The sequence below is a fragment of the Peromyscus californicus genome, unplaced genomic scaffold (genome assembly GCF_007827085.1).
Source record: "Peromyscus californicus insignis strain IS unplaced genomic scaffold, ASM782708v3 Scaffold_16__1_contigs__length_79575227, whole genome shotgun sequence".
Classification (NCBI taxonomy): domain Eukaryota; kingdom Metazoa; phylum Chordata; class Mammalia; order Rodentia; family Cricetidae; genus Peromyscus; species Peromyscus californicus.
In genome coordinates this window covers 75286238-75308546 of record NW_026294458.1, presented here as the reverse complement: position 1 = coordinate 75308546, position 22309 = coordinate 75286238, and the positions used below count along the sequence as shown (strand labels likewise).

At 50.3% G+C, this 22309-nt stretch overlaps 2 protein-coding genes across 5 annotated transcripts in view; one reads left to right on the top strand and one right to left on the bottom strand.

The window, feature by feature from the left end:
* Nucleotides 1-18644, top strand: part of Hlcs (holocarboxylase synthetase) — a 198659-nt gene extending 180015 nt beyond the window's left edge. For all 4 annotated transcript variants that reach the window (XM_052741251.1, XM_052741250.1, XM_052741253.1 and 1 more), the window contains 5 exons: nucleotides 1890-1957; nucleotides 4472-4632; nucleotides 12806-12920; nucleotides 14372-14585; nucleotides 15556-18644. In XM_052741251.1, the coding sequence (XP_052597211.1) occupies nucleotides 1890-1957; nucleotides 4472-4632; nucleotides 12806-12920; nucleotides 14372-14585; nucleotides 15556-15727 (730 nt within the window). In that variant the 3' untranslated portion in view covers nucleotides 15728-18644. The remainder of the gene's footprint in view (nucleotides 1-1889; nucleotides 1958-4471; nucleotides 4633-12805; nucleotides 12921-14371; nucleotides 14586-15555) is intronic.
* A 2981-nt stretch (nucleotides 18645-21625) lies between these two features.
* Nucleotides 21626-22309, bottom strand: part of Sim2 (SIM bHLH transcription factor 2) — a 41369-nt gene continuing 40685 nt past the window's right edge. Inside the window, exon 11 of the mRNA XM_052739873.1 lies at nucleotides 21626-22056. Coding sequence (XP_052595833.1) covers nucleotides 21626-22056 — 431 coding nt within the window. The remainder of the gene's footprint in view (nucleotides 22057-22309) is intronic.

Genomic DNA, 22309 nt, shown 5'->3' with positions numbered 1-22309 from the left:
AGGGTGTGTGTGTTGGTTTTTAAGCAGCTTTCTTCTCCTAGGGGTTCCTTTAGCCTGCAGGAGAGGGTGGAGAGCTTCTCAGGACGCAGGCTTACTTTACAGCTGTGGTTCTCAACCTTCCCAATGCTGCGACCCTTTAATACAGTTCCTCACGTTGTGATGACCCCCAACCATAAAATTATTTTCATTGCTCTTTCATAACCATAATTTTACTGTTATGAATCATAATGTAAATATCTGTGTTTTCCAGTGGTCTTATGTGACCCCTGTGAAAGGGTCGTTCACAGGTTGAGAACCACTGCTTTAAGGGGTTCTGTCTTGCAAGAGTGTTGAGGAACACTTCAGACTGACTTGTAATTTTTTTTAATACAGGATATATCCTCTGTCCTATTCAACCTCTCTCCTCCCACAGATGATAGATGATGGATGGATGGATGGATGGATAGATAGGTAGATAGATAGATAGATAGATAGATAGATAGATAGATAGATAGATAGATATAGATGATGGATGGATGTGATAATGGATTAGATAGATAGATAGATAGATAGATAGATAGATAGATAGATAGATAGGTGATGGATGGATGGATGTGATAAATTAGATGGATGGATGGATAGGTAGGTAGATAGATGATGGTTGGATGTGATAATATATTAGATAGATAGACAGATAGATGGTAGGTAGATAGATAGATAGATAGATAGATAGATAGATAGATAGATAGATGATGGATGGATGGATGTGATAATGTATTAGATAGATAGATAGATAGATAGATAGATAGATAGATAGATAGATAGATAGATAGATAGATAGATAGATAGATAGATAGATGATAGATGGATGTGATAATAAATTGGATGGATGGATGGATGGATGGATGGATGGATGGATGGATGGATGGATAGGTAGATAGATGATGGATGTGATAATAGATTAGATAGATGATAGATAATAGAGATAGATTGATGATAATAGGTAGATAGATGATAGATAGATAGATAGATAGATAGATAGATAGATAGATAGATAGATAGATAGAATGGAAAGAGACTGCCCACTGCACTGGCAGGAGACGACTGTCTTTGGCCGATAATCCCCCTGCTCTGAACTGTGTCTGCTCAGTGCCAGACCAGCAGCAGCTGGGAAGGTCTTAATATGGAAATAAAACGCAGAGAACATAACATGGAGGAAATGGAGTGAGGGCCTTGGTTGTGTGTGTACATTTTCCTTTTCTTTCTTTTTTGAACCTAATATTGGCTGCTCAGGTAGAGGTGTGCATAAGCACACTTTGCTACCTAACTCCCAAGAAGTTTGTATTCTTTTCAATGAAACTATTTTAAAAGCAGAACTGAAGCCCAAATAGATCCAGGGTTCTTGGGAATTCTCAGAAGGTGTCGATTTATTTACTACAGTTAAAGCATAATTAGTTCTCAGGGGATGGGGCATCTCTTAAACGCTTTACTGCCGGCATATTGGTTTTCTGAGTAATCAGAAACGTGTGCGAGTTCGAACAGAAACCCACTGTAAGTAGAAACAAATGTCAGAAATTGCTGTTGTCACTTGAAGGTAGATATGACGTAAGGGAAACAGCTTGATAAAGTCATCAAAGAACTGTGCCCTGATGCAGTCAAACTGAGCACCAGCCAGGCGGGTCACCCTGCCCCTCTCCTCTCTCTTGCCTTTCGGTGGCATTCTCTTCACCCTGTCCCGGTTCCCACCAGGCTATGAAGGGAAGAAGTACCCCTCCCGATTTACAGCTCTACGGCCGTTGGGCCCTTCCTGGCCACCGTGCACAGGCACATACTCTTCCCTCTCCTGTCCCAGCTCTTGACCCTCCTGTGTGTGTCCGTTCTAACTGACCAGTTTTTCCCACCATTTGCAGGTTGATGTTTGAGATGCCACAGGAAATGGGTTTAATCGCCATTGCTGTTCGGCAGACACAGGGCAAAGGTCAGTCATGGAAAATATGTGAGTCTCCTGCCTGGGAAGCTCAGTGTGTGCTGGGGAACTCAGTGTGTGATGAACCCTGAGATGTCTTGAGTTAGAGTCTTTCCATTTTCATAGCCACCCCCTCCTCTGAAATGGGGCAGGGGAAAAGGAGACGGACAAGGACAGATTGGACCTTAGTGGAACACACGTGTTCTCCCAGTCCACACTTTGTTAATCATGCAGTGTTTGCATTTGGTGGCCATCACACCCGGTAACCTGTGTTCCCTGCATATCCTGCAGGCTGTGATGGACAGAGTTCTGAGACATTTAATCTCCTCCAGGTCCTCAGTAAGGGTCTGTTGGAGTCTGTAAAAGGCATAACATTCAGAGGCCTCCCGCTCACCGCCCCCACCAGCTGGTACCCAGCACTGCCCGAGAGTAAGGAGCCAGTCTGGGTTCCCACCACCTTCTGCTTGCAGACCAAGAATCAGCACCCTCTCAGAGCCATGGTGGGACCCGCAAGGGCAGAGGCCCTGCCTGTGTCTGCAGGAGGCACGGAGGAGGCTTTACAGGAACATGGGTCATGTTTCCTCCAGCCAACACCAGGGCCACCCACATCCTGTCCTCACTTGGGGCAAAGAGATGAGAGTCTGCTGCTTGTCACTTCTTTGTTTGAACATAAGACGAAGAAAATATATTGTATAATCGTTATGAGATTTGACAGTATATATAATCATGATATATGTATGTATATATATATATATGTACATATATATGTATGTGTGTGTGTATATATGTATATGTGTGTGTGTGTATGTATATATATATATATATATATATATATATATATATATGTAAAATGTAGCTCAGGCTGACTTTCAGCTCCCAAACTTCCTGATGCAGCCTTCCAAGTGCAGGGCTTACAGATACACACCACTCACGCCCACCAGAGATGGTAGATTACTTAAAAAGATACTCTAGAAAAATTTTAATTAAAGTATACCTCTCATTTTGATTATTTTCTTTTCTTAACTTCAATTTTAAAAAACAAGTAGCAGCTTAGAGAGTTGCTGTCGGGGATCGTGTGTGTGTGTGTGTGTGTGTGTGTGTGTGTGTGTGTGTGTGTGTGTGCGTGCATGTGCTGTCAGGGATTGTGTGTGTGTGCATGTTTGTGTGGGTGTATGTGTGATACATGCATGTGCATTTGTGTGTGTGCATGCACATGTATGAAGGTATAATATGCACTCATGTGTACAGGCAAGAAGTCAGTGTCACATGTGTTCCTCTCACTGAACCTGGACCTCACCTATAGACTAGCCGGCTCCCAAGTCCCCAAGAATCCACCTGCCTGCCTGCATCTCTACAATACTTGGGTTACAGGCGAGGAGACCACCATGCCTGACTCTGTGTGTGTGTATGTGTGTGTGTGAACCTCGGTCACTCTCCAGTTTGTTTATTGCGGCAGGGTCTCCTGGTGACCCTGGAGTTCTCCCATTCTAGCTAGTCTAGCTAGTTTCCCCTTTGTCTGTATCCCAAGCGTCCTCATGCTTGTGTGTCAATCCACTGATTCACCAAACCACCTGCCCAGCCCCATGCCTGGCCTTTTATGTGGATGCTGCGGATTCAAACTCCGGTTCTCAGGCTTGTGCCTAAGTACTTTACAGACTGAACTGTCTCTCCAGCCCCCAGGGACTGATTTTTAAAACAACTTAAATATTCAGGTAAGAGCCTGTAGCTTAGGTTGGGACTTGCCTGACATGCACAAAGCTCCAGATTCAACCCCAGAACTAAAAGTTTGAAGCCTAAAATAACACCACTGTCACTAAGGCACAGCTCTGGGCTTCGTGTCCTTGGGCCACACAGCCAGTACTGCAGGAAGGATCACTCTCGAGAAGGAGTTTCCAGAAGGTTCTGTGGGTCAGTGTAGCTTGTCCGGTTCCCCGGCTTGCTGTTTTCGTCCACGTGACCATCTGTTAGCACAGCATTCAGGCACTATAAGACATGAACCGTCAGGAGTATAAAACAGGCAGGGAGTTATGCTATGTCTCAGCAGCAGCTTTGTGGTAAGGGGTGCACATGTAGGTGCAGATAAGTGTACAGGTGTGGTATGTGTCTGTGCGTGTGAGAACCAGGGGTCCACCTTCAGTGTTGTTCCTTGGGATTTGGGCACCTTATTTTTCAGACAGTGGGACTTGCAGATTCGGCTAGATTGGCCAGGGAACCCCTGCTTATCTCTACCTCTGCAACACTGGTACTGTAAGTCCATACCAACACGCCCCTAGACCCAAGTTTTTATACAAACACTAGAGACTAAACTCAGGTCCTCACACTTGTATGGCAAGAACTTTACCAAAGGAGTTTTCTTCCCAGACCCCAAAGCATCCTTCTTCCGTTGAGTTAAGCCCAGCATATCAAGGTGTGTCACTAAGACTAATAGACTCGGGTGGGACAGGTGTCAGGTGTGTGGCGTTAAGACACTGTTGTCTAGGAGTGTCCACGCTTGAACAGTGTTCTCTCAACGGGTCTATCTTCCAGGAAGAGGCCCGAATGCCTGGCTGAGCCCTGTGGGGTGTGCCCTTTTCACCCTGCTGGTCTCCGTTCCCCTGAGGTCACAGCTGGGACAGAGGATTCCGTTTGTCCAGCATTTGATGTCCCTGGCTGTGGTGGAGGCCGTGCGGTCCATCCCAGAGTATGAGGTAAGTGCGGCTTCTTTGTCCCCCACCTTCCCGTGAAGCCTCCAGCTCGGCCTTCTGCGTTTGTGGCAGCATTTGTGTATTTGGCTTGTCACAAAGCCTGTCACCCACGTCCACGGGGTACCATTTAGAGTGCGTAGTTCTGGCCCCGGCCCTGGTTCGGGGATACAGTGTTTGGCTGACATGCCTTTACAGTGTTGCTGTGGGCGACTGCGTCCACGGAACATTTCCCAGAATCCCTCGGGGCTGTTGATCAGGTTTCTCAGGGGCCTAGTAAGAACACGCTTTTCTTCTTTTAATGAAAACGTTGTTTCAGGGCTGAACGGAAGCTCTCTGCATTTTCAGGTTTTTTTTTTTTTTAATAAAAAAAAGGCTGTTTTGTGGACCTAAATTACTTCTTCCCACCCCCCCTGACCCTCATCTCCACTCAGCGGAGCTGCTCTTTGTCTGTGGTTGATGGAGTTCAAGGCCAGGTTCATTTGGTGCTGTCTTCCCGCACCGCAAGGACAGGTGTGCTGACATCCTGTCACTGCCTGACTTGGACCCCGCTCCCGGTACCAGTCTCGTTGTTAGTCACTTTGCTGCCATAGAACACCGCGACCAACCGAGGCGACTTCCAGAGGAAAACGTTTATTCCAGCATACGGTTTCAGGGAGATGAGAATTCATCGTGGCAGGGAGGCACGGCAGCGGAAACAGGAAGCTGAGAGCTCATCTCCTCAGCCACAAGCAGGAAGTAGCGAGAGCAAACAGGAAGTAGGCAAGGCTCTTTACCTCAAAGCCCCTAGTGACAGACATCCTCCAGCAAGCCTGCACAACCTCAAACCTCCACAAACAGCACCACCAGCTGGGAACCAGTTTTTCAGATAGTCTGTGGGTGGCGCTCCTCCTCAGACGACTGTAGTGTCTTGTTAAAGAGACAGGAGAAAGAGAATGATGAATTCGGTGACCAGAGCCTTTCTTCCATACCTGTCTTCACTTCCCTGTGCACCCGAAACATTGCTATGGCAGCTTCATGTGGCCACGAAGAGGAGGTGCTCCTGGCCTGGCTCCCACCGTCAGCTCTTATGTCAAGGTTTTTGTGTTTGTTTTTAAAGGCTGTGTTGGTTCCTTAAGTGAGATTCGAGAAACACAGCTTTCATTACCAGGCACCCCACATCATGACTGTGTGATGAGTTCTGGGCCCATCAGAGCATCACAGACCTTCAAGGTGCCTGAGCTGTGCCCTTGATCTCATAGGAGGTGCTGAGAATGTGGCCCTTTGTGGTAGGACCAGGCACAGTTAACCCTTGTGGGAAGATAGTCCGTCTTCATCAAGTCAAACTCTGAGGCTAGAACGCAACGTGAGACTGATCCCCTTGGTCACGGCTTTGTCTTCTACCTTGATGCCTCACTGGTTCACGTGGTGCCTTCTTGGAGCCCCTGCTGTGTGCAGAGGTGGTGTCGGGGCACGGGGTTGTAGACTGGAAGGGGGAGAGGAATCTTGCTCATGGGGACAGGCTGTTGGGGACAGTTGCCACTGGAGATCTTACCATTCCACGGTTGTCAGCCTCACCCTCACCTATATGAGACGACTTCCATTTTGAGCGCAGTTATTTTGATTTATTTTACCTTTGTGCAGTGTATTTTGATCATGTTCATTCCCCCTACTTCATGCCTCCAACTCGCCCACCTTCCCCTAACACACCCCTCTCAGCTTCACTCTCTCCTACTTTTTTATAATAAGTCCAGTTGAGGACAGACAACCCACCCGTGGCCACGGCCCCAAAGGAAAATGAGTCTCCCTCCTCCAGCATCCATCACTGTAAGAGCTCCCCAACTTGGGTTAGGGTTATGTGATTCCTTTCCCCATCCATACTGGCATTTTGACTGGTTCAACCTTGCATGGGTCTTTCACAGGCGACCGCAGGAGACAGCGTTTCGTGGGAGTCCTCCCCATCCTCTGGCTCTGAGATTCTTTCTGCTCCATCTTATTTGATGTTTCCTGAGCCTAGAGAAAGTGGGGGATTTCTCATAATCTATTCAGGCTAAACGCTTGTGTTCACTTATTCTTAGTGCTCTGGTCAGTTGTGAGTTTCTGTATTACATTAACCACTGCCTTCTACAGAAAGAAATGTCTCTGATCACGGTTGAGAACAGCACAGATCTATGGGTATAAACATAAATAGTTACCTGGCAGTCTGACAACATGACCGTCTAGTAAGACCATTAGGGTCTTACTGTTCAGTTTAGTTAGCAGCCGAGGGTAAGTGGCAATAGTCTCTGTTGTTTGGGGAGCCTTGGGAGCCTCCCTGAGCAGCAACTCATAGGGAGGTGACCATATGTCCTTTCATAGTCCCTTTATTTGGGTTAATTCTCCCCCTGCCCCGTACTTTTCATTCCCAAACCCCGTCTCCCTCCCTCCTTAGACCTCCCCCCATGGTGTGGCTCTTAATTTTCCTTTTTCCTGGTTCTGCTGTCCCCGCCTTTCCTGTACCCTCTCCCCTCCACCAGCCACTTTATAAGTTCCTGGCATCCGAGGGTGCCTCAAGTTAAACACACAAAACTGAAGATCCACAGCTGGGGTCCACACACGAGAAAGGACATACGGTGTTTGTTTTTCTAGGCCTACCTGACCTCCATGACTGGAGTTAGTTTTGATGTAGCCGAGTTGACCCACATAGAACAGCTACTGGATGGTTGGGTTCCCTTTCTCTCTGGCCTTTGAAGGGGTGACGGCCTGTCCTTAGTTGGGTGTCACTGTCAGCATACAAACCAGGATCGATTTCTGCACACTAACTCAGTGTCACTGGAATGTGCCCTCCTTCCCAGTCCCAGGCTGCCTGCTTCTCTCTCTGTGGCTTCTCTGCCTGCCCTTGGCTGGACCCCCACAGCCCGCCCTCACCCCCGCCCTCACTTCTTCCCTCTGTGTGGTAGAAAAGTCCTTCCTCCTTCCCTGGGAGCTGAAGTTCCTTTCCCAACATTCCTTCCTCTAGGCCAAAGCACAGACTTAGGTTTCATTGAGAGAGAGTCTTGTGTTCCCTGTTCCCTCACCCATGAGTTCCCAGAAATCAAAGACAATTTGTTTTACTTAGGTCTGTGTGGGCCATAGAACTTTACGTATAAGAAAGTCACAGGGGTTGTTGGAATAAATGACCAAAGATGGGATGTAACTCAGTTGGTAGAGGCTTGCTCAGCATCAGAGGCCCTGGGTTCCATTCCCCACACTGGCACATCAACAGTGTGGTTGCTCACACCTGTAATCCAGCCCTTGGGAGGTGCAGGCAGGAGAATCAGAACTTCAGAGTCATCCTTGGCTGCATAGAGAATTTGAGGACAGCCTGGGCTACATGAAGCCCAGTTTCAGAATCATTCAGTCAGCAGGTCATCAGGGAAAGAGGAAAGCAGTTCCTAGCCTCACTTTTCACCGTGGGGCAGATGTTCTTGTTTGCCTGAAGGAGAACCTAGGAGTTGTATAAGTTGTTTCCTTCCTGAACAAGAACAGAACCCAAAAGTCAGGCCAGGGCTGGAGCACAGGGCCACCTCAGAAGGAAGCCACTGCCACTTGAGAGAATCCTGGCCCAAGCCTTGTGAGGTGATGGGGACTTGATCTCATTGCCGTGGCCATAATGGGGAGCACAGAGGGGAAGACTGTGGGCAGAAGATCACAGGGGAGGACGGTGGGCAGAAGATCACAGGGGGAGGAGGGTGGGCAGAAGATCACAGGGGAGGAGGGTGGGCAGAAGATCATAGGGGAGGACGGTGGGCAGAAGATCACAGGGGAGGACGGTGGGCAGAAGATCACAGGGGAGGACGGTGGGCAGAAGATCACAGGGGAGGACGGTGGGCAGAAGATCATAGGGGAGGAGGGTGGGCAGAAGATCACAGGGGGAGGAGGGTGGGCAGAAGATCACAGGGGAGGACGGTGGGCAGAAGATCACAGGGGAGGAGGGTGGGCAGAAGATCACAGGGGAGGACGGTGGGCAGAAGATCACAGGGGAGGAGGGTGGGCAGAAGATCACAGGGGAGGAGGGTGGGCAGAAGATCACAGGGGAGGACGGTGGGCAGAAGATCACAGGGGAGGACGGTGGGCAGAAGATCACAGGGGGAGGACGGTGGGCAGAAGATCACAGGGGAGGACGGTGGGCAGAAGATCACAGGGGAGGAGGGTGGGCACAGGAGCACAGGGGGAGGACGGTGGGCAGATCACAGGGGAGGACAGTGGGCAGAAGATCACAGGGGAGGACGATGGGCAGAAGATCACAGGGGAGGAGGATGGGCAGAAGATCACAGGGGAGGACGGTGGGCAGAAGATCACAGGGGGAGGACGGTGGGCAGAAGATCACAGGGGAGGACGGTGGGCAGAAGATCACAGGGGGAGGACGGTGGGCAGAAGATCACAGGGGAGGACGGTGGGCAGAAGATCACAGGGGAGGACAGTGGGCAGAAGATCACAGGGGGAGGACGGTGGGCAGAAGATCACAGGGGAGGACAGTGGGCAGAAGATCACAGGGGAGGAGGGTGGGCAGAAGATCACAGGGGGAGGAGGGTGGGCAGAAGATCACAGGGGAGGACGGTGGGCAGAAGATCACAGGGGAGGACGGTGGGCAGAAGATCACAGGGGAGGACGGTGGGCAGAAGATCACAGGGGAGGACGGTGGGCAGAAGATCACAGGGGGAGGAGGGTGGGCAGAAGATCACAGGGGAGGACGGTGGGCAGAAGATCACAGGGGGAGGAGGGTGGGCAGAAGATCACAGGGGAGGACGGTGGGCAGAAGATCACAGGGGAGGAGGGTGGGCAGAAGATCACAGGGGAGGAGGGTGGGCAGAAGATCACAGGGGAGGACGGTGGGCAGAAGATCACAGGGGAGGACGGTGGGCAGAAGATCACAGGGGAGGACAGTGGGCAGAAGATCACAGGGGGAGGAGGGTGGGCAGAAGATCACAGGGGAGGAGGGTGGGCACAGGAGCACAGAGGGGAGGACGGTGGGTAGAAGATCACAGGGGAGGAGGGTGGGCACAGGAGCACAGAGGGGAGGAGGGTGGGCAGAAGATCACAGAGGGAGGAGGGTGGGCAGAAGATCACAGGGGGAGGAGGGTGGGCAGAAGATCACAGAGGGGAGGACGGTGGGCACAGGAGCACAGGGGGAGGACGGTGGGCAGAAGATCACAGGGGGAGGACAGTGGGCACAGGAGCACAGGGGGAGGAGGGTGGGCACAGGAGCACAGGGGGAGGACGGTGGGCAGAAGATCACAGGGGGAGGACGGTGGGCACAGGAGCACAGGGAGGAGGAGGGTGGGCACAGGAGCACAGGGAGGAGGAGGGTAGGCACAGGAGCACAGGGGGAGGAGGGTGGGCACAAGAGCACAGGGAGGAGGGTGGGCACAGGAGCACAGGGGGAGGAGGGTGGGCACAGGAGCACAGGGAGGAGGGTGAGCACAAGAGCACAGGGAGGAGGGTGAGCACAAGAGCACAGGGAGGAGGAGGGTGGGCACAGGAGCACAGGGGGAGGAGGGTGGGCACAAGAGCACAGGGAGGAGGGTGAGCACAAGAGCACAGGGAGGAGGGTGAGCACAAGAGCACAGGGAGGAGGAGGGTGGGCACAGGAGCACAGGGGGAGGAGGGTGGGCACAAGAGCACAGGGAGGAGGGTGAGCACAAGAGCACAGGGAGGAGGAGGGTGGGCACAAGAGCACGGGGGGAGGAGGGTGGGCACAGGAGCACAGGGGGAGGAGGGTGGGCACAAGAGCACGGGGGGAGGAGGGTGGGCACAGGAGCACAGGGGGAGGAGGGTGGGCACAAGAGCACGGGGGGAGGAGGGTGAGCACAGGAGCACAGGGGGAGGAGGGTGGGCACAGGAGCACAGGGAGGAGGAGGGTGGGCACAGGAGCACAGGGAGGAGGAGGGTGGGCACAAGAGCACGGGGGGAGGAGGGTGGGCACAGGAGCACAGGGGGAGGAGGGTGGGCACAAGAGCACGGGGGGAGGAGGGTGGGCACAGGAGCACGGGTGGAGGAGGGTGGGCACAAGAGCACGGGGGGAGGAGGGTGGGCACAGGAGCACAGGGGGAGGAGGGTGGGCACAGGAGCACAGGGAGGAGGAGGGTGGGCACAAGAGGAGAGAGAGCAAGCCTTGGGAGAATCGTGAAGACCAAAGATCCAGCTTGCAGGTTTTGGGGACCGGTCTGTCAGCCTTAGTGACGGTGCCATCTTGGTCATTTGGGGCTGTCCTGAGCGTGAGAAGATGGGGAGCAGCACCCCAGCCTCACCGTCTGAATACCAGCAGTGCTCAGCCAGGCTGCCCCCTGGTCTCCTGTGGTTGCCAGATGCTCAGCACTGAGGACCGGGCTCCAGACAGGAGAGAGTGAAGGTCTTGTGAGCGCTCCGGCCCCAGCAGCACCTGGTCCTTTCTGTGGCTGCTCTTTAGTCTCAGTGCTTGTGTTGGGGCTTCTAAAGCGCAGTGACCGTGAGGGTCTGGAAGGAGAGGAAGGGATTTGGTGGCAGCAGTAGGTCACAGGGCATCGCACTAAGCACCTAGGCTGGGTGTTGGAAAGCCGTGAGCTTGAGTCCCCAGGTGCTGCTGCCAAGAGGGGTCCGCTCGGGAGCCCTGGAAATCTAAAGGAGAGAGATGCAGACCAGCACAGGGTACAGACGCGCTAGGAAAGGCTCGGTGCTGTGCCTCAGCCACAAAGTGGGTGAGATAGCGTCAGCCCCACAGACTTGGAGACCAGCCTCCTCCTTTCCCGGCTTTAGTTAGCTGTGTCTCCTTCCAGCTGCACGGCTCCATAAGAATTTCCTTTGCCCACGCGTGACCCAGTGCGGCTGCCAGACAAGATCCAGGAGTCCCAATCCAGGCCTCTTGCTCTAGTCCAGTCTGTGTTTCCAGGGGTGAGGTCTGGGAGGCCTCGACCCAGAAGGTGCCCTCCTTGTCCATTCTGCACAGAGCAGGGCACAGGCAGATCCCAGCATACCACACCCTTCATAATGGAGTCTGTGGCCATAGGACAGATCCACTGCTGTACCCCAGTCCCCTGTTGACAAGGCGCTTGCTAAGGCAGTGGTTCTCAATCTTTCTAATGCTGTGACCCTTTATTAATACAGTTCCTCCTGTTACGGTGACACCCCCCCCATCATAAATTGTTTTCATTGCTACTTATCACTGTAATTTTGCTACCGTTATGAATCATAATGTAAATATCTGATTTGCAAGATAGTCTTAAGTGACCCCTGTGAAAGGGTCATTTGACTACAGAGGGGTCACGACCCACGGGTTGAGAACCACTGCTCTAAGGGCTTGGTGAGCTGGACCCTCTGCTGCTTCATAGCAGTCTGCTCCACACCTCATGCCTGTCAGTTCAAAGCCATCTTCGTCTGTCACGGCTTCTACAGGGCAAAGAACCCTGAGGACATTGTTCTCTCCCTCCCCCACACCTGCCTCCTGATGACAGTTGTGGTGCTGAGATATTAATGAACTAAATTTATAAGACATCTCTCCTCTTTTGGCTGTTCTGTTAGGAGAGTGTGTTGGTTTGTTTGTTTCGAGTGCTGGAGACTGAGCCCAGGCATCCTTACCAGGCCACTGCGCTGCACTGAGCTAATACCACCAGCTCACCTTTTCAAGTTTTCTTTTGAAAAGGAGTCTCACTAAGTTGCCCAGGCCGGCCTTGAACTCGTTATGTTTTCCAGGCAGGCCTCAAATTTGCAATCCTCCTCCCTGAGCCTCAGGGGTAGTTGTGCAAAGATGTTTTAAAAGTGAGGGACAGTGATGGGAATAGGTGAGGGTTGCTGAGTGGATGGAGAGTGCTTTGTCAGGGTTTTACGTTCTAGCTCCAGCAGGGGCTTGAATACTGGGTTCCCTGGGGCTGGAGAGATGGCTCCATGATTAAGAGCAATGGCTGCTCTTCCAGGGGACCTGGGTTTGATTCCCAGCACCTACGTAGCAGCTCACAACTGTGTAACCCCAGTCTTGGGGGGCTCTGGCACCTTCTTCTGGCCTCCATGGTACAGACATAAAACAGCCATGCACACAGAGTACGTTTGGAAAGGACTGTACTGTACCCCACAAAGTGGTCAACTGCCTAAGGCAGGAGAAAGGACCGGGTCCCTGTCCCTTAGTTTCGTGAGTATTCTGTTTCTCTTTCATCCCATTGCTTGCTACCCTGTGGTTTATTGCTTAACTAACATGCAGATTTCCTTCTAGGAGATCAACTTGCGAGTGAAGTGGCCCAATGATATTTATTACAGTGACCTCATGAAGATTGGTGGAGTTCTGGTTAATTCAACACTTATGGGAGAAACGTTTTATATCCTTATCGGTGAGTTCTTAAAGCCCTGCCTCCAGCATTGTTTATATTAACAAAACAGCAAAAATTAAAATGTCTTCTGCATGCCTGTACCCGAGACAGCAGATGTCATTGTGAGATGATGTTTTCAGTCTTAGGTTATAGAGTGTGTGACGTGGATGCAGAGAGGACCAGACGAGTTGAGAACACTTCCAGGGCTTAGCAGTTCCCCTCTGGGGCCGTGGAAACTGCCAAATTGGTATCACACCTCACAGATGTCTTTCCACGGGTCTGCTTCTCATGGAACTTGAAATACTGGAGACAAATATTTTACAATGATTACATTTTATAATAAGCAGTGATTAATGTCTGTGGCGGTTAGCTTAATTGTCAACCTGACGCAGTGTAGAACCGGCTGGAGAGAGTCTGGATGAGGGACTGTCCATATCGGGTTGGTGGGGAATTGTCTTGATGATGTTCATCAACGCAGGAAAGCCCAGCCCAGTATGGGGAGCCCTAGTCTCCGCTTTCTGTTGGGGTATTTATTACAGTAACAGAAGTGAGGCTAAGACACTTTGCTGCCCGCCTTGCATCCTTAGCCATGAAGAGAAATTACCTTTTAACCTTAACAAAAAACAAAAACAAAACAAAACTCAAGCGAGTCACAGCAGGACAGAGTCCCTGCCCTCTTCACCTCAGTGCATCCGAGGAGGTGGTTCCACAGCAGTTTCAGGAGGTCTGAGGACCCTGATCATCCCACCACCCACCTCCTAATTCCCAGGAGTGCTCACTTGCCACTCAAAAATCAGCAACAGACGGAAACACGTGATCGTGTCTAGGGCGCCAAAGAACACAGACTCGCGTTTCCAATTCTGCTACCAACTGGCAGTGTTTTTCTAGGCAAGCTGCTTCATACTTCTAAAGCTCCACACCCTATATTTAAATGAGTCATTGTCCTATATGCAGATTCCAAACAGCATCCACTGGTACTGTGGCCAGAGGTCTGCTTCGGGAGGCTGAGGGATGGTGTCAGGGGGAAGTTGAGGCAGGATGTGTAGCTTAGTTACGTTCTTACAGCTGTTGGAGGCTGGAGAGTCAAGAAGAGCAAGTTACAGGGTGAACAACAGAATAGTCTGTCTTCTAGACAGACAAATCCAACTTGATAGTAATGGATATTGTTATTCTCCCTCAGAGTTTTAATCGTGTGAATGCTGGGAGAATTTGCACCATCATCTAGAGCAGCAGTTCTCAATTTGTAGGTCGTGACCTTTTCAAGGTTGCATAGCAGATATCCTGCATATCCGATATTTACATTACGATTTGTAACAGGAGCAAAATTACAGCTATGAAGTAGCAACAGAATATTGTTATGGTTGGGGGTCACCACACCATGAGGAGCTGTATTAAGAGGTCACAGCGTCAGGAAGGGTGAGGACCACTAATAATGTCAAGCTGCTTGTGTGTGTGTGTTTGTTTCTGCCCAGGCTGTGGATTTAACGTGACTAACAGTAACCCTACCATATGCATCAACGACCTCATCGAAGAGCACAATAAGGAGCACGAGACAGGCCTGAAGCCCTTACGAGCCGATTTTCTCATAGCCAAGGCGGTGACTGTGCTGGAGAAACTGATTGACAGGTTTCAGGACCAAGGGCCCGATGGCGTCCTTCCTCTCTATTATAAATACTGGCTGCACAGGTCAGTCCCCGTTGCCCTCTCTCGTTTAAATTCCCTGAAGTTAGTGCTTCAGTTTCCCAGCGTGAAGGGCTGAGCATCGGCCTGGATGGTTATTTTTTAACTCTGATGGAAAAGCCCCGTGACTCAGCCTAGTCAGGAGTGAGAGGAACCGGCCTCCTGGAGGAGGCCCTGGGAAGGACACGGCACTGAGAACATCTAGAAGCAGTTTAGTGTGGACTGTGAGGAGCGGTCAGACACATCTAAGTGGTGGAACCTTCTAGGTCTTAAAATGAGATTCCCCGTGCACCCATGGCAGCTTCGCCTGCACCTAGGATCTTCTGAATCTGTGCTCTGGGGCTGAGGCCAGCCCCCCACGTGCTAACAAATGCTCCTGGTATCCTCCTGCCGCTCAGGTGCGGGGGCCTCCACCCTTCCATAGCGTCAGTGTCCTCAGACTTAAGAGAAGGTGGACAGCACTGTGGAGCTGCTTGTCCCCCCCACCTTTACCTGGGTTCCAAGGATTGAACTCATGTCACCAGGCTGGTGCTGCAAGTCCCTCACCGGCTGAGCCCATCTTGCCTGTCCCTATGTACTGCTTTTCTTTTCCTTTCTTTATTTTAATTAGCATATATTGATTTGAAAAAATAGCGGGTTTTGTTAGGACATTTCATACATGTTTACAATATAATTTGGTCGTATTCGCTGGTCCCCATTGCCCTCTCTTGTCCCTCCTTCCCCCTCGTTTTCCCACCTCATCAGCAATAGGATCAGAATTAGTGTGATGTGGTACGTAGAAGTCCCAGCCCCCACCACTGTGGCTGCTTGAGTAGGAATTAAGACATTTCACAGGGACAGAGAAAGTCGGAGCTTGCTATAATAAGCCACAGCCTGTCCCCGAGACCCTGGTCCCTTGTAATGAATAGTCACTCAGCCTGTGTTCCAGCCTTCTGTTGCCTCCTGTGACGCCGGTGTTGGTGTGCTCCATTTTCAGTGGTCAGCAAGTCCGCCTGAGCAGCACCGAGGGGCCACAGGTGTCTGTTGTGGGCCTTGATGATTCCGGATTCCTGCAGGTCCATCGGAAGGGTGGTGAGGTTGTGACCGTGCATCCAGATGGCAACTCCTTTGACATGCTGAGAAACCTCATCCTGCCCAAGCGACAGTAGCGCATGTCTCCAGACAGCTTGGATCTGCCCTGCCGCAGCAGCAAGCCACACGGGAAAGCTCCTGGGCTGCTCCTGGGAGCGCTGAGCAAGCACCCTGCTTCCCTGGCTGTCGCCTTTGCCTGCCTAGGGCCCGAGAAAGGAATGTAGAGCTGTAGGCCAGTGTCTTCTCCGAGTCATTTGTTAGCTCTTCAGGTTATTGGTTCCCTGCCTCCGCCCCTACCCCACCCCACCCCCGGGTTTGGGTTTTTACTTTGTCTTTTTATATCTGTGGTTGTATTTGGTGTTTGAAGATGCATCTGGTGAGGATGGACAGGTGAAGACTCAATTTAGCTTTGGAGTTGGGTTTGCCTTGCACAGTGTCAAAGTGCTCTTTCCCACATGGGCTTGGACTTACGTTTACTGGGAGAACATGAGGGGCAGGGAGCTGGAAATAGCAATGCGGTAGTGCAAATATTTCCCAGGTAGTGAAGGCTGTTCCAACAACGAACGCGCTGAGCTCAGGCGAATGCTGAGTTAGCGGCCCACCGTGACTGCTTGTGAGCCTCCAGAGGGGTTCTCCCAGAACACACGGTGGTGCTTAGGCACTGGGCTGTTCTTTGATTTGGTTCTGGGGGGTTGTTGTTTTTCTTAATCAAGGTGGGCTACCTGAAGAGTGGCTGCGGTGACCCCCGCGTGGCTGCGGTGGCCTCGGGGAGGAAGTAAGTTTCTCACTTTGCTCTTATGCAATGAGCACTCCTTCCCAGGGTCAGATGTGTCAAGTTTTAGGCTTTTAAGCCAAGATGGCACCTGCTTTGGAGGCTGATGCTAAGCCCAGGTTGGAGATAAAGGCTCACTGTTCTGCCCACATGAGGGACGACTCTTGGAACTTTTAAGCCAGTCATCGGCTCTGTTAGAATGTGGAGCATTCCGACAGGGCTGTCCTCATGCGGAATGGAGTGCGTGGCACTGTATTGCAAGTCGAGATTTTCTGCCCCCTATTTCCTTTTATTGTCATGAAAGAAAGAGATATTGACTCTAAAGTTTGGAGGGGTGTGTGTGTGTGTGTGTGTGTGTGTGTGTGTGTGTGTGTGTGTGTGTGTGCATGCCCGAGCGCGCTCACATATGACTTTAAAAGAGATGTTCAAACTCTGATGTGTCCATAGAAGAACAAAGGAAAGGAAGCCTTTCTAGGTTTGTTTCCAGATGTACGAGTGCTTCCCATGTACCTCCCGTCTCTGTGGAGTTTGTGAACTGCACCCATTACCACCCAGCCTTAAAGAACCAATTCCTGTCTGCTCTCCCGCTTCCTGCCCATCGGACTGCAGTCGGTGGAAAGGAAGCAACAGAGCGCAAAGCTTTGAACAAGATCCCCTCATCGTGAATGAGCACCATTTTTATCCAGGTCTTACGTAGTCAGGCCATACTCCAGAAACCTGAGGCTTTCAGTATAAAAACCCATCCACCTTCAACCTAGCACAGACAACCCCACTTGAAGCAAGAAATAACATGGTAAATTCCACCAACCTGACCTATGTTTGAGGGCATGTAACTTTAAAAGAACTTTAGAAAGTAACTTTTTTTTTTTGCAAATAAGACTTCAACTAAAAATTTTCTCAAAAAGAGATTGTGTGTGTGTGTGTGTGTGTGTGTGTGTGTGTGTGTGTGTGTGTGTGTGTTTATAATTTTAGTTCAGGTCTTTTTTTTTTTTAATTCATGCGAGTTTAAATAAAACTCTACACCACCCCGAAATTACAAAATGACCGACCCTTGAGAGGGCGTCTGTGAAATGTCATCGAGAACGAAGATCTCCAGGCTGATGTTGTAAGCTTCGTTTCTCAGACTTTGTAATGTAAGTCCCGCTGTCTCCCAGGACAGCCGTCATTGCATTTTAAATTTCTTTGGGGGATTATTTAATGAAAAACATGCTGTTTTGTTTTAAACTGAAAACCTATTCTGGATAGTTCTACTTTGGGAAAAAATGTTATCATTTAATTTCCTTTCTGTAAGTTAAAACTAATGAAGTGTGGTCATGGCAGAGCAGACAGAGATGTTCTGGCCCTGGCAGCCGGCCTCTGAGTAGTTACACTGTTTTGGGGTATTCTCGATTATACAACGTGACACCCACTTGTCTTGAGAGAGAGAAAGAAGCCTTGAAGCAGATGCTTCCCATTAACCTGGTTTTGCCTCACGTGAACCAAAGACTTCAAAGTCCACATCGTAGAGAGCATTCTGCTGATGGAGGTGGGGAGGCTGCCCCTGTACCTGCTCCATGCAAGGGTATCTGTAGACTCAGCAGCCTGAGATCTCGAGGAACCCTACAAAGTCTTAAGGGAATCTTTGCTGTCTCCTCACCTTGAGATGTGGCCACCTAACTCAGAATCTGCATATGCTTTAGAGCAGGTTACTCCTGATGTAAAGCTGCTTACATATCCCCCACACCCCCCAGCCCCGTGTCGGAAGGCACACACAGCAAAAACTGGGTTTCATATGACCCAGCTAGAGCAGTGAGGGAGCCCTGGCAGGGAGGGCTGGAAGTGGGAGATGTGTGTCCTGTGGATCTCAATGTGCACGATGACATGACCCAGTGTGGAGGCAATGTCCTGTCTGCAGCGTGGTCAGATACACACCCAGTGAGGGACCACAGACTGGGGGTTCCCCTATACCTAGCACACTGTGTGGTAGTCCCCTGGCCTATCTCACAGGGCGCTTCCAGAGTGCAAGAGGGGCATCTTAGGAGCTTTGCTTTCCCAACCTGCCAGAAATGGGACGTCCTCATTCCTGGTTCTTCACTATGCATCTTTGAAATAAACAAAAATGTAAACCTTTGCTATTTTTTATTTTTTAGCTTTTCAAAGAATCATCTCTGAAAAGAATTACTGTAAACCAATGCCTATAAAGCAAGTCTACCAAAATAAACTTTTAAGATTTTTCACTATGATTCAGGCTCATTCTTTTTTTTTAACCTCCAGTGTCATTATTAAAAACAGTCAGTAGCTTTTGATTGCACTCTTTTTATTTAATATTTAAGCATGATCCTGTGTAAGAGTTCAGGAACCTGGTGCTTTGTGAGTTTTTGTGTATTTTTGGCAGGAAGGAAATCTTACTAGCCAAAAGAAGAGCAGCTCAGAAAGGTCCAAAGAACAAACAAATCTTTCCAACCAAATGAGAGGGAGACTTCAAGTTACCACTCCTCAACTGTTCTTTTAGGATTTTTCTTTTGTGAAAACTGCTCAACTTTCATTAAAGATATTTTTGTCCTGAGATAGTTAACATCATACATCATGTCTAAGTTTGGGATCAGCGTGAATCGTGTGCTGTAGATAACCCACAGACTGCCAGTCTCCAAAATTTTAAGCTAAAAATGTTCTTTTGATCCCACTTTATCTGTAGTGACTCCCACACTCTACCCCCAACTACCTTGCAGTTCTAATAGATTAAGACATGGATCGATTTTATTTGTGTAAACTGTTAAAAAGCCCCCACACACATACACCTTCATGGTGGAAGGGAGGAAGGCCTGTCCTACTGGACTTCTGACAGGATGAAAGGGGTGGGGGTGGGGAAACAGACCCTTCCACCCCTTCGTGTTTCTGCCGAGGTATGAATGGAATGGCTTTTCTAGAAAGGGGCTTCCAAGAACATAAAGGAATTCCTTTCCCTGGGAGGCCCTGTGCAGAGCCCAAGGCTTGAATTGGGTTTAGGCCTCAAATCCATTTGATCTGGCATTTTTGTCAATATGGTACATCTTAGGTAGGCCCACTATGGTTTTCTTTTCTTCTTCTTCTTTTTTTTTTTTTTGTGAAAGAGTGGCATCGTTATTAAAATGCTTCTTCGGTCAGAACTTCAAAGTTGAGAAACGATACCAGGGCTTCTTCCGTGGGCAGAATCTTGAGGATAAGGGTAACGGTATTGGGTTGCCATGGTAACTGCTTGGCAACATTGCCAGAGTCCATAACCTCTGTAAGCCAGTTTGGCTTTCTGAGGAATCTTTCTTCCTGTTTTAGGTCATGAAAATGTGATGTTTGTTCAAGTAAGGAAATTTTTACTGATACGCATTTTAATTTTTAGGAACACACAAACTCCCTTATGTTTACATTATCATTTGTAAATCTATAACAGGTTCATTTTTTCCCCTTCAGTTAACCTGTTAACCTGCTCCAGAATCCTTCTGTCTAGTGGATACAGCTCCCAGAGGTAATATCCAAAAGCACTTAAGTGGTACTTTATTGAAAAATGTTGGTGCCGATGCCCATGAATCAAACAGACCTTCTGAGAACCACGGCTTAATTATGCGACTCTTGAACATAAAAGATAACGCCATCAGCTTATTACCCTGTGCAGATACCGAGAGCATCCAGTGAGGCGTAGCTGAGTATGGAGGGAGTCTACACAGAGTCTACAGAGTTCGTATGTTGAGGGCTCTTGATGCCACTGATTGTAGAAGGGTTGGTTAAAAAAAAAAATCGACACCTTTGGATACAGGTGGGAAGAGTTTCCTGAAGTGAAGTAAACTTCCTTAAAAGGAAATTAATAAAGTGTTTCCTGTGTAGAGAAATTGAAAGGCAGTAAAGCAGATGTTGGACAAGACAGATGTTCAGGTTAGAGCCATGACAGAATTTTTGAATAGTGATTTTCTTATTTTTCTTTCCATACCGGGGTTTAAACGCAGCATCTTCCTGTCACCCAAGCCCTGGGCTACTGAGCCACACCCATAAAGAAAAATACACCCATAAATACATAAATCATAAGTGTGAAACAAAAGTAATGGAAGTTTATTTTAAACACTGCTGGTGCGTTTATAAAAAGGGTCTCCGTTCACCTGTTACACATGACATGTTCGTGCGAAGCTCTCGCTATGTAGAAAACGCTTAAATGTATACACCATTTTCATTACATCCCTTACGCATGTTCACCTTCCACAAGGTGCGGCCCGTTCAGGTTTCCGTATTGCACATGCAATTTAACTAGCCTTAGTAGTACCTAGTTGCAGCAAACACAAGCGTAGGACTAACAGATCTGTGAGGGTTGGAGGGACTTTGCCAGGGAATTAAGCTCGTCAGGGACATTCTAAGATGCCTGGCTATATATCTCTTTTTTTTTTAATTTTTTATTTTTTTGCATTTGATGCCTACTCCATATATTTTGAAGGTGCAAATTGTGGGTGTTACCAAGAGTTCCTATGGGCTCGGGAAAGAGCGAGCTTGTTAATGTGCTTCTGAAGCACACCCATGTCCACGCACACAATAGGCTTGCACGCCGGCCTCCTTAGCCTCGGCTTGTTGGGTTTTGTATTTTTAAAAGGATTAAATTTTAAAATGAGATGCATGAGTGAGTTCAAAGACCGCAGAAACTCTTGTCTGCTCGTGGGACTTACAAGGATAACATTTTGCGTTTACTTAAGTGTCCAAAAGGATTCTGAAGGGACTTCCACCCTGACTCCACCCCTCTGGAACGGCGGACTGTGGGATGGGTTTGGAGAGGGGGGTCCCTTTAAAGTGGCATCCTTCCGCCAAGCTGCATACAATGCCTTGGATTCCCGCTGCTGGGCCTCGGCTTGATTGCCCTGGGAACTGGGTAGTTTGAGGTCACACGTTGGCATCTGGACTCTCAGCCCTCTGAAAACCGGCCCTTGGTGACAAGGATGGGCGGGCGGTCCCTTCTCCTCATCCCCAACTGGGATCCCGACCCTCTCCACCGGCATCTACGGTTAAAGTCTAAAAGGCGGCTGCGGAGTTCTATTAAAATAGTTGTCTCTGTATAAATTAATTTATATCGTGCATATACAGTTCGCCCCTCCATCTGCTGGACCTTAAAAAAAAAAAAAGAAAAAAAAAGAAAGAAAGAAAAGGAACCAGAGAAGGCCTGGCCTATGGCTTCTCCCTGTGGGCCGCCCTGCGGAGCGGGACCGGCCCTAGCGGGTCACCTGCCGTTGGTGATGATGACCGACGCACCCAGGTAGTGCGGCCGGGGCGCGCCGGGCGCGGGGGCGGCGACGGGGTCCGGGTGTCGCGGCCGCAGCTGGCCGACCGCCTCCGGGGCTCCGGGGCCGCAGGCCAGGCCGGGCGCAGCGCCCCCCAGCGGCCCGCGGCGCGCCAGCACGCGGTGGTAGTTGAGCAGCACGAAGGGCAGCTGCGCCGGCGCCTGCGGCTCGGGAGCGGGGGGCGCGCAGCACTCGGGGGGCGCTCGGGCCAGCGCCAGCCGGGCTCCGTCCCGGGACACCTGGCGCGCCGCCTTGGCGGGGCCCAGCGCCGGCTCCTCGCGGTAGTGGCCGCAGCTCGGGAAGCTTGGGGGCGCGGGGTCCTCGCCGAACCTGCGCGCGGCGGCGGCGGCGGCGGCTGCAGCGGCGGGCGCTGCGGGGAGGGGGGCACAAGAGACGGGTTAGAGAACTGCACTCGGAGACACATCAGCCCTCTGCTCTGCCCGGAGCCACAGGCACCCTTGACCTTGCACGGAGACACATGTGCCCTCAGTCACGCACAGAGAGCCACGCGGCCCTCCTCGTTTACGCACGGAGTCGCACGTGCCCTCAATCAATCGTGCAGAGCCACGAGTTGCTCCTCCGTCATAAGCGGAGCCACAGCCCCCCTCGACCCCCTCCCTTCG